This window comes from Phascolarctos cinereus, unplaced genomic scaffold (assembly GCF_003287225.1).
Source record: "Phascolarctos cinereus isolate Bilbo 61053 unplaced genomic scaffold, phaCin_HiC Scaffold_726;HRSCAF=1367, whole genome shotgun sequence".
Lineage (NCBI taxonomy): Eukaryota > Metazoa > Chordata > Mammalia > Diprotodontia > Phascolarctidae > Phascolarctos > Phascolarctos cinereus.
Window position 1 is genome coordinate 319,531,967 of NW_027556098.1, and position 17,548 is coordinate 319,549,514.

Here is a 17,548-nt window from a genome sequence, read left to right on the forward strand (position 1 = left end):
CCACAGGGAATGGAATTTTCTGGCATTCAAAACATGAGCACTTAACACAATCACAATCCTTGGGGCAGCTAGATGGCGCAGTGGATAGATCACCAGCCCTGGAGTCAGAAGGACCTGAGTTCAAATCTGGCCTCAGACCAAACACTTGACACTTACTAGCTGTGTGACCCTGGGCAAGTCACTTACCCCCAACTGGCCTAAAAAAAAAGTCTAAAAAAAAGGTCACAATCCAAGGAGTCTCTTGTATCTCAAATGTGTTATACTCTAAGTAGCTGCCTCTCTTGCTTGACCCTTCAGTTAAATTCAGCTCTTGCCATGTGAGACACTATGTTGGGTGCTAGGGAAGATACAGATCTTAGACAGGTCAGCAAGCCATTATTAAGCACCCACTGTGTTCCAGGTTAAATCCTAGGGATAAAAAAAGGCCATAAAAACAAACAAACAAACAAATCAATACTTGCTTTCAAGAGGCTTCCAGTCTAAAGGGGGGAAAACATGCAAACAGCTATCTACAAACAAGCGATATACAGAGTGTTTTGGAGATAATCAATAGAGAGAAGGCCCTAGAATTAAAGGAGAATGGGAAAGGTTTGTAGAAGGCAGGACTTTAGCTGGACCTTGAAAGAGACCAGGGAAGGTGGGAGTCAGAGATAAGGAGGGGGAACATTCCAGGCAGGGGGGACAGTTGTCACAGAACTTAAAGTCCAGCAGAGGGATAAGAAAGGTATGAGCACAACTAACTATAGTGAATTAGTACATTAAAAGAGAGGTAGTTTAGTCTAATGGGCAGAGTGCTTGGTCCACTAGTCAGGAAGACCTAGGTTCTAATCCCACTTCTGACACTTACTAACATTTAACCTTTCAATGTCTCAGACTATTCTCTAACGCTAAATTATGACAGATTGGAATCTGTTTCCAAGCATGTGAAATTGGAGGTTCTTGAGTATTTTGACAATGCATTGTTGTTCGGTCATTTCAGTCTTGTCTGACTCTTCATTTTCTTGGCAAAGATACTGGAGTGGTTTGCCATTTCCTTCTCCAGTGGCAAGCAGAGGTTAAATGACTTGCCCAAGGTCACACAACTGGGAAGTCAGGTCTTCCTGACTCCAACCCCAGCACTCTGTGTGCTATGGCACCACCTAGCTGCTCCTGACAATGGATTAAAGCAGTACTAATGAGGGGCAACATGGAAAGATGGCAGTTTGGAGTAATTCTCTTGGCCCCAGCCAGAGATGGCTCTGAGGCAGGGGCACATTAGAAAACTGTCAGAAGACCTAGATTCAAGTCTCAGTGTGAAGTCTGGCCGTGCTTTCTACTAGCTGGGTGACCTGAAGTCATTTCACTTTTTCTCATCTAAACTGAGTCGGTTTGACTGTAAGGCCTAGTGATTGCATCAAACAGTCAGTGATTGTGCTTTGTGAGATCATGGAATCTCCAAATCTCTGAGCTGGAAGAAGACTTTGTAAACCATCTGGTCCAAGCCATTCCTGAACAAGCGTCCCCTCTGTGACATCACCGTCAAATGGCCAAACAACCCCTGCTTGAAGACTTCCAAGCAGCCAGTTCCACCTTGGGATGGTTCTTATGGGAAATCATTCATTCTATAAAGTCAGAATTGGCCTTTTTGTCACTTTTGTCATTTTTTATCTGCTGGGGCCAAGGAGAACACCTGATAATCCTTCAGATACTTGAAGCTAGCTGTCACAGCCTCTTCCCCCCAAGTCTTCTCTTCTCCAGACTAAATACCCCCAGTTCCTTAAGCTACCATGTGGTATGGTCTTGGCCCTTTACCATCCAGTACCCTGGACAGTGCCTGGCACAGAGTAGCTGCTAGATAAATGCTTTTTGACCGATTGATTGATTTTGATTGTCCTCCTCTGGACCTGCTCCAGTTTTTCATTATCCCTTCTAAAATGTGGCACCCAGATGGTATTTCAGATAGGATCTGACCAGGACTAGTTGTGGGCAGATATGGTAGCCCTGGCTTTGCCCTGTGATCCTTGTGTGACTTGTGATTGGTTGTGGACTGACTTTGTTCCATGCCTGGAATGTTCTCCGTCCTCACGTCCACCTTCCGGCCTCCCAGATTCCTTCAAGGCTCTGTTCAAATCCCATCTGCAGGAGACCTTTCCAGGCCCTTTTCCAGACCTTTCCTTCCTCTCTCTCTGCCATCCAGCTGTTGGTGGTTTTCTGTCTGAGATCGCCTCCCATTTACATTGTAATTTATCTTGTAGATGCATTGTCTCTTATTAGGATGTGAGGTCCTTGAAGGTGGAGCCTGTGTTTTGACCTTTCTTTGTATATGTTGAGCTTATACAGTACCTGGCCCATAGTAAGCACCTAATACAAGCTTTTGGACTGACTGGGTGGGCAGAGTTGATCAGCCATGATTACAGATAATGATGTCCTTCCACCTCCCTCCTGCCCATAGGTGCGCCTGGCTCAGCTGGCCCGGGAAGATGCTGAGAGGGAAATAAAGGAGAAAGAAGAGGCCCGGAGGAAAAAGGAGCTACTAGATAAGATGGAGAGAGCCCGCAATGAGCCTGTCAACGATTCCGACATGGTGGACAAAATGTTTGGCTTCCTGGGAACAACGTCATCGCTGCCAGGCCAGGAGGGTCAGGCACCCACTGGTTTTGAGGTACTTCCTCGGGGAGGGGACACACCCAGAGGGCATCCCCATGATGTCTCCCCAGCCCCTATGTCTGGTAGGTGGGAAGGGCACAATACTGGGCTGGGGAGCAACAGACTAACCAAGTTCCAGGCAGTCAAGTGATCAGAATGAGAGCGCTCTGGGAGCAGGAGAAGGTCTATTGTGGATGAGGGGAAAGAGCTTTAAATTTGGAGAAAGAAGATTTGGGTTCAGATCCTTCTCTGGCCACTCCTTTAGCTGTGTAACTTTGGACAAGTCAGTTCCCGTCTCTGGGAATCAATTTCCTAGTCTGTATGATGGAATTAGAATAGATTATTACTCAGGACCCCTCTTTCAAGTCTAATGTTCTATGCCCTTCTGGCTTTGACATTGTGTTATTAGGTGCCTTCTAGCTCTGACATTCTATGTTCTTGTGTTCCAATATTCTATATTATAAGGTCCAGTTCCTATATTCTGTGCTCTAAGGCCCCTTGTAGTTTTGACATTCTGTGTTTTTAGGTCCCTCCTAGCTCTGACATTCTATGTTCTTGTGTTCTAACATTCTATATTCTAAAGTTCCTTCCAGCTCTGACATTTTATGCTCTTTTTTTTTTGGCAAGGCAATTGGGGTTAAGTGACTCGCCCAGGGTCACACAGCTAGTAAGTGTCAAGCGTCTGGTCTGTGGCCAGATTTGAACTCAGGTCCTTCTGACTCAAGGGTCGGTGCTCTATCTACTGCACCACTTAGCTGCCCGACATTTCATATTCTAAAATCCACCCCAGCCCCAACAATCTATCCTTCTATGTCCAGGCTTGACTTCTGCATGAGTCCTAGGCATGGAGGTTCTTGGACCTCCTCTCCTTCACTACCTCCCTACCCAACCAGACTCACAGCCTCTGAAAACCAACCTGTCATTCCTTCCCCAGGATCTAGAGCGAGCCAAGAAGTTCATGGTGGAGGATGACCTGGATTCAGCCCTGCCCCTCCCAGATGAGGAAGAGGAGGATCTTTCTGAGTACAAGTTTGCCAAGTTTGGAGCCACCTACTTTCAAGGCACAACCACGCATACCTATACCCGGAGGCCCCTCAAGCAGCCTTTGCTCTATCACGATGATGAAGGAGACCAGCTGGTGAGGCCATGAGAGAGTCAGAGGGCCAAGGGTGAAGGGAAGAGAGAGTTGTTTAAATTCAGGTATAGCTAGTAGGATGATGTGATGGAAGGAGAACTGGCTGTAGAGGCAAGAGACCTGGGTTTGAATTCTAGCTCAGTGGGCTCTGGGACAATTGACTGACCTCAATTTCCCCTTCCCTAGAATGAAGGGGTTGGACTCAGCAGCCTCTAAAGTCCCTTTCATCTTCCATTCTTAAGTCCAGTGGTTACTGGAGTCCCTACTTTTCTTAAGCTAGACCAGTTACACTTAGTAACTCTGAGGGCCATCTTGTCCCCATAGACAAATAGAGCTACCAGAAGACCAAGGTAAACATGTCCCCTAGATCAGTGTAGGCGCCTTAGAGCAAAGTGATGGGAATGCAGGGGCAGAGGTCAAAAAAGCTAATGTCAGTGCTTACTATGTGCCAAGCACTGTGCTAAGCTCAAGAACACAAAGAACAATAATAAAAACAAAACTCAAAACCCAGTGTTTGCCCTCAAGAAGCTGACATTCTAAAAGAGGGGAGAACATGTAAATGTCTGCATACATAGAAGATGCATAAAGAGTATATGAAGGTCATATCAAGATGGGGGGATAGGAGCAGCTGGAGGGAGAGGGAAAGGCCACCTGCAGAAGAGGAGATTTGAACTAAGTCTAGAAGGAAGCCAGGGAAGGAAGTGAAGACGTGGAGAAGAGGAGGGTGAGCATTCCAGGCATGATGAATATGAAGTGGGTAATGCATGTAAAATACTTCCAAAAACTTTACAGCACAGAACAAGGATGATTTCATTGGTATGAGGAGCCGCAGAGCTTGGAGAAGTTAAGGACCTGCCCACTTCACTAGGGTCACCCAGCCTGTAGGTGTCAAAGGCAGGATGTGAACCCAGGGCTTCCTAGATTTGAAGACAGTCCTCCATCCATTGTACCATACTGCTCCAGACTTGAGTAATAATAGTAACAGCAATAGTAGAAGAAGTAGCAGCAGCAGCAGCAGTAATAGCAGCAGCAGTAGTAGTAGCAGCAGTAGTAGCAGCAGTGGCAGTAACAGTAATAGTAGTAGTAGTAGCAGCAGCGGCAGTAAAAATAATAGTAGTTATGGTACTATAGTGGTGGTGGGTCCTGATAATTTTATCCCCCTAGGGATAGTTTTAGGAGAAACATAAAAGGCAATACCCCAAATCTAATAGGGCTGGTCATGATCCTCACCAGTAAGGCAGCTAGGTGGCTCAGTGGAGAGTGCTCTGAGTCTGGAGTCAGGAAGACCCAAGTTTAAATCCAGCCTCAGACTATTATCTAGGTGATCCTCAGCAAGTCACCTTTACCTCTGTCTGCCTCAATTTCCTTAACTGTAAAATGGGAAGTTTTTGAGGATCAAGTGAGATATTTGTAAAGTGCTTAGCCAGTATATGGCATGTTTTTTGTTACTGTTGAGTTGTTTCAGTGCTGTCAGTCTCTTCCTCACCCCATTTAGGGTTTTCCTGGCAACGATGCTTGTCATTTCCTTCTCTAGCTCATTTTGCAGATGAGGAAAATGAGGCAAACAGGGTTAGGTGACTTGCCCAGGGTCACACAGCTAGTAAGTGTCTGAGGCCAGATTTGAACTCAGGTCCTTCTGACTCCAAGCCTGGCACTCTATCCCCTGCAGTACCTAGGTGCCCTGTACAGTTTATAATAGGTGCTTAACAAATCCTTCCTCCCTTGTCATCACTGGCCACGTTATTCTGTAGAGCTAGATAGAGTATGCTATAATATCATCAGACACCTAAATTCTGATTGTGGCAATATGACCTGTGTGGTGTTGCTAAAGTCATTTTATTATTATAAATTATTATTGTTTTCTTTATTATATTATTTATTATTATAAAGTCATACCTATTCTCAGCCTCAGTGGCCCTGTTCCTGAAGATGGGAATAATAATCCCTTCCCTGTTTCCCTCAACAAAGTTGCTATGAGGAACAAATCATAGGCTAAGAACTAGAAGGGACTTTAGAGGCCATGAAGTCCAGTTCCCTTGTTTTATAGATTAGGAAGCTGGAGTCATAAAGAAATTTAGTGACTTATCTAGATCCAAACATAGCTAATAAGTGTCTGAGGTAGGATTTGAACACAGGATTTCCTATCTCTGAGTCAAGGTGCTGTCCATTAGGCCACTTTTCCTCAATCCCCCTATTAAGAACAATTTGCAAATATAAAGCATTGCATAAATCTGAGGCCATGTCATTGTTAGAGGAGTTGTCTTAATGCCAGGTTCACTTGCCTAAACAGGCAGCACTGGCAGTATGGATCACCATCCTTCGGTTTATGGGAGACCTTCCTGAGCCCAAGTACCACACAGCAATGAGCGACGGCAGTGAGAAGATCCCCGTGATGACAAAGATCTACGAGACGCTAGGGAAGAAGACGTACAAGAGGGAGCTGCAGGCCCTTCAGGGCGAGGGCGAGGTGAGTCAGATCTGTCTGCGGCAGAGTACACGAGGTGACCCACGCTGCCGCCTGCTTAACAAATTACTTCCTCTCTTTACTAACCAAGTGCCTCGTATTTAAATTGGCATTAATAATAACACTGGTCCTTTCTGACTCAAGGGATTGTTGTGAGGACCTAATGAGATGTTTGAGAAAGACTGTAAGTTGTAAGTCACTATGCAAATGTGAACCATTATTTATTATTTCTCCAATACTTCAGTGACTCCTAATTTGTACAAAGCCATACATTTGTAACAAAGGCCTATGTGTAACAGGGCCTATAAATTGATTAGAGAGATGCCTCAACCCAACTAAAGAGCCATTTGTTGGGAGGAGGACGACAGCCATGGTTTGGAACTCCCTCCCTTGCTCTCTCCTACCTTCTTTTTCTAATAGTATTTTTTTTTTTTACCCAATTACATGTCAAGAAAATTTTTAGCATTCATTTTTACAAAGTTCTGAGTTCCAAATTTTTCTCTCCCTCCCCTCTTTGAAAAGAGTAGGCAGTTTGATATCATTTATACCTGTGCTATCATGTAAAAATATTTCCATATTAGTCACAGTTGTGAAAGAAGAAATAGATTAAAAAACATGAGGAAGAATGAAGTAAGTGGAAAAAAATATGCTTTGATCTGCACTCAGAGTCTATCAGTTCTTTATCTGGATGTGGGCAGCATTTTCCTTCCTGAGTCCTTTGCACGTTGCTGAGAAGAGCTGAGTTATTCATAGCTGATCATCACATAGTGCTGTTGCTACTGTATATAATGTTTTCCGAATTCTGCCCATTTCACTTTGTATCAGTTTGTATAAGTCTTTCCAGGATTTTCTGAAATCTGCCTTCTGTCTTCTTGAGAGGTACTAGAATTATTTCTATCTATTACAAATAAGAAATTTGAAGTAGGGGTATAGTCCTTTTGGGGTTCAGAATAAAAGCCACTTTCTTTGGTCACTCTAAATTATTTTCTGTCTTTGCTGCCTCTACTAAGCTGGGTATGCTAGGGTGGAGATTGGGATTTGAGAACTAGGTTTATTCCATCCCAGGAGGGTAATTGTTACATTTAATTTTGGACAGTCCCTTTCCACCAGGTACAGCAGTTAGGCCAATTTTAGCTGAAACAGAAAATACACAAGAGAGATACATGCAGTAACCCCACCAAGCTGCACTAGTCAGATTGTTCAAGGCTTTAACTGCCAAGCTGAGGAGTCTCCATTTTGTTTTAGGAGTGGTAGGGAGCCACTAAATTTCATGAGCAGTGATTTGCCCAGGGTCACATAGTGAGTCAGTGACAGAGTCAGGACCTTTAGCACTCACTCCAGCTTTCTCCTTCCCAAGCTAGGATTCTTTCCCTTTCACTACCTACCTTACGTCAATAGCTTGTTTCAGGCCAATCCTTTGAACTAAATACTTCTTCTGCTTTTAGGGTGGACACTCAGATGGCCTCAAGAAGAGCAGTGTGAGACACAAACTGGTCCATCTGACGCTGAAGAAAAAATCAAAGTTGACAGAAGAGGTAAGTGCAGCTTATGTTCTACTCAGATACAAATGAACATAGTGGGGTAGTAGAGTAGAGTGGGGATAAGTCCAAGGAGAATACTCAAGTACTCCAGGAAATTTTAAGGAAGGTGTGCCAGGAATTATGCTAGATGTTTTAGAAATTTGATCACATTTGATCTTCATAACAGTGCTAGGAGGTAGGCGCTATTGACATTTTACAGTTGAGTAAACTGAGGCAGAAAGAAGTTAAATGACTTTCCGAGGATCATACAGCTGTCTGCTGACCTCAGACCTTCCTGACTTCAGGCCCAGCAATCTATGTACTGCACCACCTGGCTGCCTCTATGCGGGAAAGAACACTGCCTTTGGAGCAGAGGAGTGATATGATCAATTTGTACTTTTGTAGTGAGCAGAAGAGAGAGCCTGGAGGCAGGGAGACCATTAGGAAGTTATTACAGTTCATAAACCATCCCTCTCTCCCTCCAATCATCCAATTTAACAAGCATTGAGTGCCTATTATATGCAAAGTGAAAGGCAGTTATAGATTATACATTAGTTTATCTCTCTCTCCACTCATCTAATTCAACAAACCTTTAATAAGTGTCCATTATATACAAAGTGGGAGGCAGAATGACGTAGTAGAGAACAAGCTTCTGAGTCTGGGGAACCTGGGCTCAGGTGCCTCTCACTTCTGACACGTTCTGGCTGTGGAACACTGGTAAGTCACTTCCTTAAGCTATCCTCTCTCCAGGTCAGCAGGGTCATACTCAAATAGAAACAGGGCCATTAACTGTATATAAGGATCCCTGCAGGCTGTACACTGACTTAGAAAACTGCATATGAACATTATCTATGTTCCATTGTATTTTTCTTTATTTTCTTAAATATTTCCCAATTACATTTTAATCTAGTTTCTGCACTCAAGGGGGTGTGACACCCTTAAGACTATAGTTGCAGAGAAGGGGCCTATCTGGGTAGGTAAAAAGAGTTTCCTCCTTTGGGATTTCCCTATATTATAGTTTAAAAATGTGCAAAGCCCTGTGCTAGCCATGGGGGATGTGACAAGTCAGAAAATAGTCCTTGCCCTGAGGGAACTACGGGGAGGGAGGGGGGGGAGAAGGGGATAGACATGGAGAGAGATAATGGTTGTGGGCAGGAAAAATCAGGGAGGGCTTCAAGGAGGAAGTGAGACAGACCAGGAGAGGCTTCCCTTAGGGGGCTGTGCAGCAGCTTAGTCTTCAATGAAGCTGTGGATTCCAAGAGGGGTGGGACACAGCCGGTGTAAAAGGTACAGAGGAGACATGATGGGAGACGCCAAGTTTGGGGGTCAGCAAATAAACTGATTTGTTTGGAATGAAGAAAAGGGGGGATGTGCAATAAGCACAGTAAAGAAGGTTGTTAGAGCCAGATTCTGAGGCACTTTAAATGACAAATTAAAGAGTCTGTCTCTTATTCTACAGACAATAGGGAGCCACTGAAAATTCTTGAGCAGGGGAGTGATATGATGCTATAGGAAAATTATTGTGGCATTTATTTGGAGGGGATGTTGGAGAGGAGAAGAGAGATTCTATCTAATTAATTTTTTGTGCTTGATTCATGTTTAAATAAAACACCACTAGTATTTTTCCAAAGCTGTCTCACCTCAGTAGAATCCTCTCTTGTTTTTTTTAAAAGTAGTTCAGCAACACAAGTGGGCACTTTCTTTCTAGGGTTTTGCTACTACAAAATGTGCTCTTGTAAATAATCTGGTGGATGTGGAAACTTACTCTCTACCCTTGATCATCGACTAATGGTATCACTGAGTTAAGGGGCCCATGCAGTTTAGGGACTTTTTTTGGTATAATTCCAAAATGTTTTCCAGAATAGTTGGATCAGTTCACAGCTCCATTAATTGTGCATTAATTTGTCTTTCATTGATTCAATCATTCATTCACTTTTCTATTTACCCACTCACTATTTGTCATCCATCTATCCGTTTATCCATTCATTTACACATTCATTCACTCATTTTTCACTTACTATCTATTACTTCACAAATTTATTCATTCCTCATTCAACAGTGAAGGTAACCTTGCTCAATAGTGGTGCAGTGGATAGGATGCTGAACCTGTAGGCAAGGATATCTGAGTTCAAATCCAGCCTTAGATACTTACTAGCTGTGTGACTCTGGACAAGTCACTTAATCTCTGGCTGCCTCAGTTTTCTCAAATATAAAACAGAGATCATAATAGCACCCACCTCCCAGGGTTGTTGTGAGGATCAAATGTGAAAATTTTGTAAAGTGCTTAGGAAAGTACAAGGCACAATTGTTGTTCAGTCATTTTTTAAAATTGTCTGACTTTTCCTGATGCCGTTTGGGGTTGTTTTGGCAAAGATACCAGAGTGGTTTGCCCTTTCCTTCTCCAAGGAAGGAAACAGAAACATACAAATATAAACATACAAATGTAAATAGCAGCTGCTTAATAAATGCTACTTGTCTCCTTCCAACAAGCATTTGCTTGCATTGCTTTTGTGTGTGGTTTGGTGCTAAGTACAACAGGAGCATGGGAGATGGGAGTGGCCCTCTATTATAAGCAGGTGCATGGCCCTGCTGCTCTCCAGGTTGTACCCATCAACGAGCACAAAATAAAGCAGGGACCAAGGTTTGATGGTGTTAATCAGGGTGGGCTTCTTGGATGAGATGAGCTCTGGGTCAAAGCTAGAGACATGGATTTATAGAGAAATATGGTGAGGGGAGGATACTCAAGTTCAAGGAATGAAGAGAGAATTGAGAATCCTGGAGCAAGATCCAGGGACACCAGCCTTATGGCTGTTCCATGAACAAGACATTCCATCTCTTGACTATGGGCATTTTCTCAGCAAGGGAGAGAGGTGTGGAGGGAAAGACCAGGAAAGAAATCTAGAAGGACTCAGTGATCTGCCTCAGGTCTACCAATTAGATTTGGAAGAAATAGGAAGACTCATGGTCATTGGATTCAGACCCAGCCAAAGATAAAATTATCAGTTCACTTAATTGCTTCTGGGTCATTTTTTCTCCATTCTGGCTTCTGACCCTTTAGGTAACCAAGAGACTGCATGATGGGGAGTCCACAGTCCAGGGAAATAGTATGCTGGAGGATCGACCCACCTCTAACTTGGAGAAGCTTCACTTCATCATTGGGAATGGCATCCTGCGGCCGGCCCTGAGGTACAAAGGAACCAGAGGTAGTCTGGAGGAGAGAAGAATGAAGGGAGGTCTGAGAACCTTCAAATCTGTGGAGAGCTGGTCTAGAGAATCAGCTCTAGAGGACAGAATTAAGGCTGATGGGAGGGTGTTGTGGGAATGCCACTTTCAGCTCAATGTAAGAAATTAGACCTCCTCCCAGAAGTGAGGTGGGCAGCCTTGAGAGGTAGGAAGCTCCACGTTTCTGAAGGTATTCAGGCAGAAGCTAGGTGATCCCTTCCAGGGATGTCATAGTATTTCCTCCTGAAGTCATTCAGACTAGATACTCCTTCCAACTTAAAGCCTAAGACTCTGTGAATCAAAGATTCTGTCTTTCGTGATTCTAAGATACTGATGTTTTTAGTGTAGTAGTGATCACTCTGGCCCCTCCTGCCTGAAGACCAGGTGTTATATCTCCTTTCTTCCCCCAGAGTTCTCCAGAATCCATAAGGGGATTGGGGTGTCTAGTCTCTGACACTGGCTGAAGTTCCCACCAATTGTGTTCCTGCAATTTTAGGGATCCCCAGTACTTCAGTTCCCTTTAATGATTTAATAGTCAGATTAGCCTTTATAGAGGAATATTTACTTGTACAGAAAGAGCAAACATACAGATGTTCCCCCTCAACATGGGGAGCAATGGGCAGGAGGATGTAATTCTCCTTTATACCATCTCAGCCTCTGGGGAGGAAAGGAAGATTAGGTTCACAACTTTATTCAGTTTCTATATAGCGCCAATCTCACCTTGTTCTAATCCCAAAGCCCCAGCGCCCTGGCTTCTCTGGGCTTCTCTGCTGGGCTAACTGTAACAATCAGCCTAGAATCCTGGCTCCAGGGTCATGCTGGCTCAAGCTGCCAGATCTGGGGATTCTGCCACCTGAGCCTAGAGCTGAAAAAGACAAATGAAACAAACGCAAACCCCCATCTCGATTCTTATGGCCACAGGGGCATTGGGGGTGGGGGGGCAAGGTAGCCCTGCCCCCTTCCCATAGCCTAGGGCATGATGCTCATGGTTCTGAAGGAACAGGACCTTCTCCCCTAAAGGACAGAGTGAGATTGCCCCAGTCTGGCCGTGTTAACCACTCAGATGTTTCTGGCTGTGCCCAGGATCACAGAGCTGGTGAGTTAGCAGGTCTTCCTGGCCCTCTGCAATATTCTACTTGCCTGCCTGGAATGGAGTCCAGCTCTCCTGGCTCCACTTTTGGGGCTCTTTTCTCTTTGCTGTTTAAGTCAGTGACACCCCACGTCCCAAGGGAAGGTAATCTGATTTGTAGATGTCTCACTCACGTACATTTCCAGCACTGGCCTGTTGGGTAGGCAGCTAGGTAGAATAGCAGCTAAAGCCAGGATTTAGGCCCAGGATAAACTGAGATTGAATCCTACCCTGGATGCTTACTGGTTGTGTGACCCTGGATAAGTCAGTTATTCCCTCTAGGCCACAGTCTCCTCTGCTGTAAAAATGAATATGATAATAATAATAATAATAATGAATCTTATAACCTAGATAGGAGTCATCCTGAATTCCTCACTATCTCTTAGCCCCCATATCTTTTGCCAAGGCCTGTTAATTTCACATCTGCAACATCTCTTGAATGTGCCCCCTTCTCTCCTCTGACACCTCCATCCCTCTGGTGCAGGACCTTATCACCTGGATTATTGCCATAGCCTGTTGGTGGGTCTGCCTGCCTCAAGCCTCCTCCCACTCCAATCCATCCTCCATTCAGCCACCAAAGTGATTTTCCTGAGACACAGATCCAATCATGACATTCTCATCCCCAACTCAACGTACCCCAGTGGCTTCCTATTGCCTCCAGATCAAAGTGCTCCGTTTACCATTACAAGTCCTTCACGATCCAGCCCCCTCCCATCTTTCCAGTCTTCTTACACCTTACTGCCCAGTATGTACTCTTTGATCCAGGGACACTGGTCTCATGGGCTGTTCCATGAACAAGACACTCCATCTGTTGACTATGGGCATTTCTGGCTGTTCCCTGTCTGGCACACCCTCCCTCTTCTGTTCTGCTCTGGCTTCCTTTAAGTCCCAGCTAAATCCCACTTCTACAGGAAGCCTTTCTCAATCCTTCCAGTGTCTCCCCTCTGTTAGCTGTTTATCCTGAATACGGTTTGTGTGCACATATTTGTTTGTGTGTTGTCTCCCCCATTAGATTGTAAGCTCCTTGGGGGCAGGGACTGGCTTTTCCTCTTTTTGTGTCTCTATCACTTAGGACAGTGCCTGGCACAAGGTAGGCACTTAATAAATGTTTAGGTAAAAAGCACTTTGCAAACCTTAAGTACTCTATAAATACTAGCTAATATTATTATTGTGATGATGATGACAATGATGATAATGTCACCCACTCTTTAAGGAATCTATGGCCCATCAAGGATTTGAATCCAAGCATCCTCAGGCCCCCATCCATATTGTGTTCTCTCAGGTACTCACTGCATGATTAACTAACCCTGCCTGCCTTGTGCTTTCTAGGGATGAAATATATTGTCAGATCTGCAAACAGCTCACCCATAACCCTTCCAAGAGCAGCTATGCCCGAGGCTGGATCCTGGTATCCCTGTGTGTGGGGTGTTTTGCACCTTCTGAAAAGTTTGTCAAGGTAATGTGGGGGGCAGGGAAAGCATCTTCTTTCCCAGGTGCTATAAGTGGAGTAGAGATAAGGGGCACCCCAGAACTTCTCTCAGAGAAGAATAAGGTCTAGATCAGGTTTCATTAGGTGTGGCTCATCCCCATAACCTGATCAACTGAAGCTGGCTTTCCTGGTCCCTTCCTTCCGACTCACAGACTGAGTCTTCCTCTAAGGGAAACTCATTCTCCTAGAAACACACAGATAAAACACAGCTCTCTTTATCTGGATTTAAATGGGCGGATTCTGAGGGACACACAGCTATTCACAGAGTTCGTCAGTGGAAGGCAGTTCTATAACACTATGAATGAGGAATTCTTGCATTGCAAAGTCCTGAGAGCATTCCGACTGGCACCAGAACTCATATTTGATTTTGTATTAACTGGCCTTGAAGAAGCAGGAACAAGCAGACGGGATGGATCACCATCGTCAAGAATGTGAAATGCCTAAAGTTATCATATATCAGTGTAATAGCTCACACTGACTTGCCTTCTTTGGGTTACAAAGTAACCCTAGACAGGAAGGGACTGCTATCTCTGTTTACGAAAGAAGAGACTGAGGTCCAGAGAGGAAGTCTGAAGCATTAATTGTCTACTACGTGCTAGGCTCCACACTAAACACTGGGATACAAAGAAAAGCAGTTGGTTGATGAATATCTACTAAATGCCTAATAATAATAACAATAATGATAACAGCTAACATTTGTATAACACTTACTATGTGCCAGGCACTGTATAAGTACTTTATAATTATCTCGTTTGATCCTGCTGGGTGCTAGGCACTGTACTAAGCACTGGAGTATAAAGAAAGATGAAACATAGTGCCTGCTCTCAAGGAGCTCCCAATCTAACAGAAGGGACAACATGCAAATGACTATATACTTATCTAGGCTAAACAGAGGGAAAGCTCTAGCACCAAAGAGGGGTGGGAAAGGCTTCTTGCTAGCGAATTCCAGAGCTAGGACCAGAACCCCAGGTCTTCTCCCTCTAAGCGCAGCCCTTTCCACATCAGGACTCCTATACTGCTGATTCACTTTTCACCTGTCTTGTCTGTCCCAAACTGGCTTAAAATCAACTGATCCCCATGACAGATGATCTCAGTGGAAAGTGTAGGCAGGACTCCCCCCCCCCCATTCTCCCAAATGGGACACAGCTTTGCTAGGGCTGGGAGCAGGTTCTAGGAAATGTTTGTGGATTGTCTTAGTTTAAAGAATTCTAGGAAAAGGTTTGGTTTTTTCCTGTAGTGTTCTGACCATTTGTATGGAAAGCATCATGCTGTCACATAGGGTGCCACAGTACAATGGAAAGAGATCACTGGCTTTGGAGCCAGAGGCTCTAGGGTCAAATTCTGTTCAGTTACTTACAACCTAGGATCATGGCAAGTCGCTTTCTTCTGGTCTCAATTTCCCCATTTTACAAATGGAGAGGGAAGGTGGACTGAATGACTTTTAAGGCCATTCCAAGCTCTAAATCTGTAATTCCCTTCCCTCCAGTACTGAATACATGTTTACCCCTCACCATTTACTGCTCATCTTGATGTCTTTGTATATCTGACAGTATTTAAGGAACTATATGAATGGGGGTCCACCTGGTTATGCCCCCTACTGTGAAGAAAGGCTGAGGAGGACCTTTGTGAATGGGACCAGGACCCAGCCCCCTAGCTGGCTGGAACTACAGGTATGAGCTGGGCTGGCTTTATGTAGGTCAGAGTTGGTAACTGCTTACCACTGCTTCTATCAGCCTCAATCTGTCCATCAGTCAATTAATCAATGAACCTATTATGTGCCAGGCACTATGCTAAGCAGTGTGGATACCAAGACAGAAGTAAAATAGCTTCTGCCCTCAAGGAGCTTACATTCCCACAGCAGAGCACTGCCTTACCTTCCTACCTGTCTGAAAATCATGGAGTCTCGGGCTGGAACGGATCTCAAAGGGAATCCAGTCCCACTTATACCTAAGCATATGACCATTCAGTCTTCATTTGAAAACCTCTAGGAAAAGGGAGCCTAGCTTGGTGTGGTGGGAAGAGCATTGAACTTGGGGTCAGGAGACCTGGGTTCAAATCTCAGCTCTGATGTCTATTAGCTATATGATCTTAGTCAAGTCCCTTCATCTCTCTTAGCCTTAATTTCCTCATCTGTAAAATAGAACTAATGATACTTGTGCTACTCACCTCATAGAGTTATCTTGAGGGAAGAGTTTTGTAATTTTTAAAACACTAGAGAAATGTATTATTAGTATCATTAACTCCTGAGAAAGCCCATTGCACCTTTGGACAGTTCTGCCAGTCATGAAATTTTTCCTAGTGTCAAGTCTAAATCTACCTGCTTGTAACTTGCATCCATCATTCTCCCTTTTTTTGAATGGTAAACATTTATTAAGCTTTAATTTTCACGATATCTTATTTCAGTTCTGAAGCTAGCCTACGAACATTTTACTAGATTAACATCAGTCTCTCCCCATCACTCTTACTTCTGCCCTCTGGGACTAAGGAAGAAAAGTCTAATCCAGCCTTTGAAAAAAGATTCCCTCTGAATTCTCTTCCAATTCTGAGATGCTGTGATTCTGTGACAGACTCATTGACTTTATTTAAGTTACATGACAAGTAAGTCTCACTTTTGGAGTTCCTTCCTTAGGCTAGACCGGGCCTTCTTAAACTTTTTCCACTTGTAACCCCTTCAGCGCTTCTTAAACTATGAGTTTAAGAAGCACTGGCTAGACAATTGTCCTGAGCATATTATCTCCACAAAGCCACTACAGAAGTGGGAGGATATAAGGACCTTGAGGGGAGGAGCAGGTATCTCCCCTAGCCCCCTCCCAGCAGTATAGATGGTGAGATTAGCCTATCAGCCCCTCCAAAGGCCCAGCTGCTTTCAAAGATGGCAGCCCAAGCCGCAACTCAAACTCAGAGTATACCTGGGCTCCTGTGAGTAGGGCACCCATTTGGTCTCAATTAGTCACTCATCTGAAAGTTAGCGTGGGACAGATAGGATGGTTCAGTCAGAAGAGAACGTGGCTTTATTCAGTCAGAAAACAAAGAGGGGACAGTATAGTCTAGCGGATTGAGTCCAGGACACCCAGGATCTATTTGTGGCTCTGTATCAACTCTGGTAGTGACCATTGAAAAGTCATTTACCTTTCCTGGCTCTTACTTTGCTCATCTATAAAAAGAGGCTGAAACAGATGATTTATAAGATCTATTCCTGCTTTGGCATTCTGTGTTCTAGGGTCCCTTGTAGCTCTGACTTTCTAGGTTCTGATATTCTATGTTCTAAAGTCTCTTATACTTCTGATATTTTGTGTTTTAAAGACCCTTAGGGTCTCCTGTCTTGCCCCTGTTAAGGTGTCATCTTTGGGCAGTGGGAATGACCCCATGAATGCCATCTTCCAGCGTGAACAGTACACCAAGGAGCATGAGGCCCAGGGGCACAGTGCCCCATGGCAGCTCTTCTTTCACAATGAGATCTTACCAGCCTATGTTCGAAGACCCTTCCAGCTCTGACCTTCTGTGTTCTAAGGTCCCTCTCAACTCTGACATTTGGTGCTCAAGGGAGTACCCCTAGGCCATTCCAAGGTCTCTTTCACCTCTAACTTTCTGTGATTTTGTTTTACCCCTGAAAAACCGTAGGCTACGAAATCCAAGAAGCCTATCATGTTGCCTGTGACTTTTATGGATGGGACCACCAAGACCCTCTTGGCTGACTCAGCAACAACAGCCCGAGAGCTCTGCAATTCCCTCGCGGACAAGATAACACTCAGAGACCGTTTCGGGTTTTCTCTCTACATTGCCCTGTTTGACAAGGTTTGTGCTTCTTGGATTCAGACCAGAAGGCCAGAGGGAAGGGTGTGTTTGATGCACACAGGATGGCGATGTTCAAGTCCCAGCGTTCCACCCACCAGCTCTGTGACCATGGGCAAGTCACTTCTGTCTGAGTCTCAGTTTCATCCTTCGCAAAATGGGGATAACACTA

The 17,548-nt window shown here is 44.4% G+C and overlaps 1 protein-coding gene across 3 annotated transcripts in view; it reads left to right on the forward strand.

Annotated features, from left to right (window-relative positions):
• MYO7A (myosin VIIA) overlaps positions 1 to 17,548 on the forward strand; it is a 198,081-nt gene that overhangs the window by 123,221 nt on the left and 57,312 nt on the right. For all 3 annotated transcript variants that reach the window (XM_078156931.1, XM_078156932.1, XM_020989512.2), the window contains 8 exons: positions 2,432 to 2,641; positions 3,560 to 3,763; positions 6,051 to 6,227; positions 7,670 to 7,759; positions 10,803 to 10,930; positions 13,425 to 13,551; positions 15,135 to 15,254; positions 17,206 to 17,379. In XM_078156931.1, the coding sequence (XP_078013057.1) occupies positions 2,432 to 2,641; positions 3,560 to 3,763; positions 6,051 to 6,227; positions 7,670 to 7,759; positions 10,803 to 10,930; positions 13,425 to 13,551; positions 15,135 to 15,254; positions 17,206 to 17,379 (1,230 nt within the window). The remainder of the gene's footprint in view (positions 1 to 2,431; positions 2,642 to 3,559; positions 3,764 to 6,050; positions 6,228 to 7,669; positions 7,760 to 10,802; positions 10,931 to 13,424; positions 13,552 to 15,134; positions 15,255 to 17,205; positions 17,380 to 17,548) is intronic.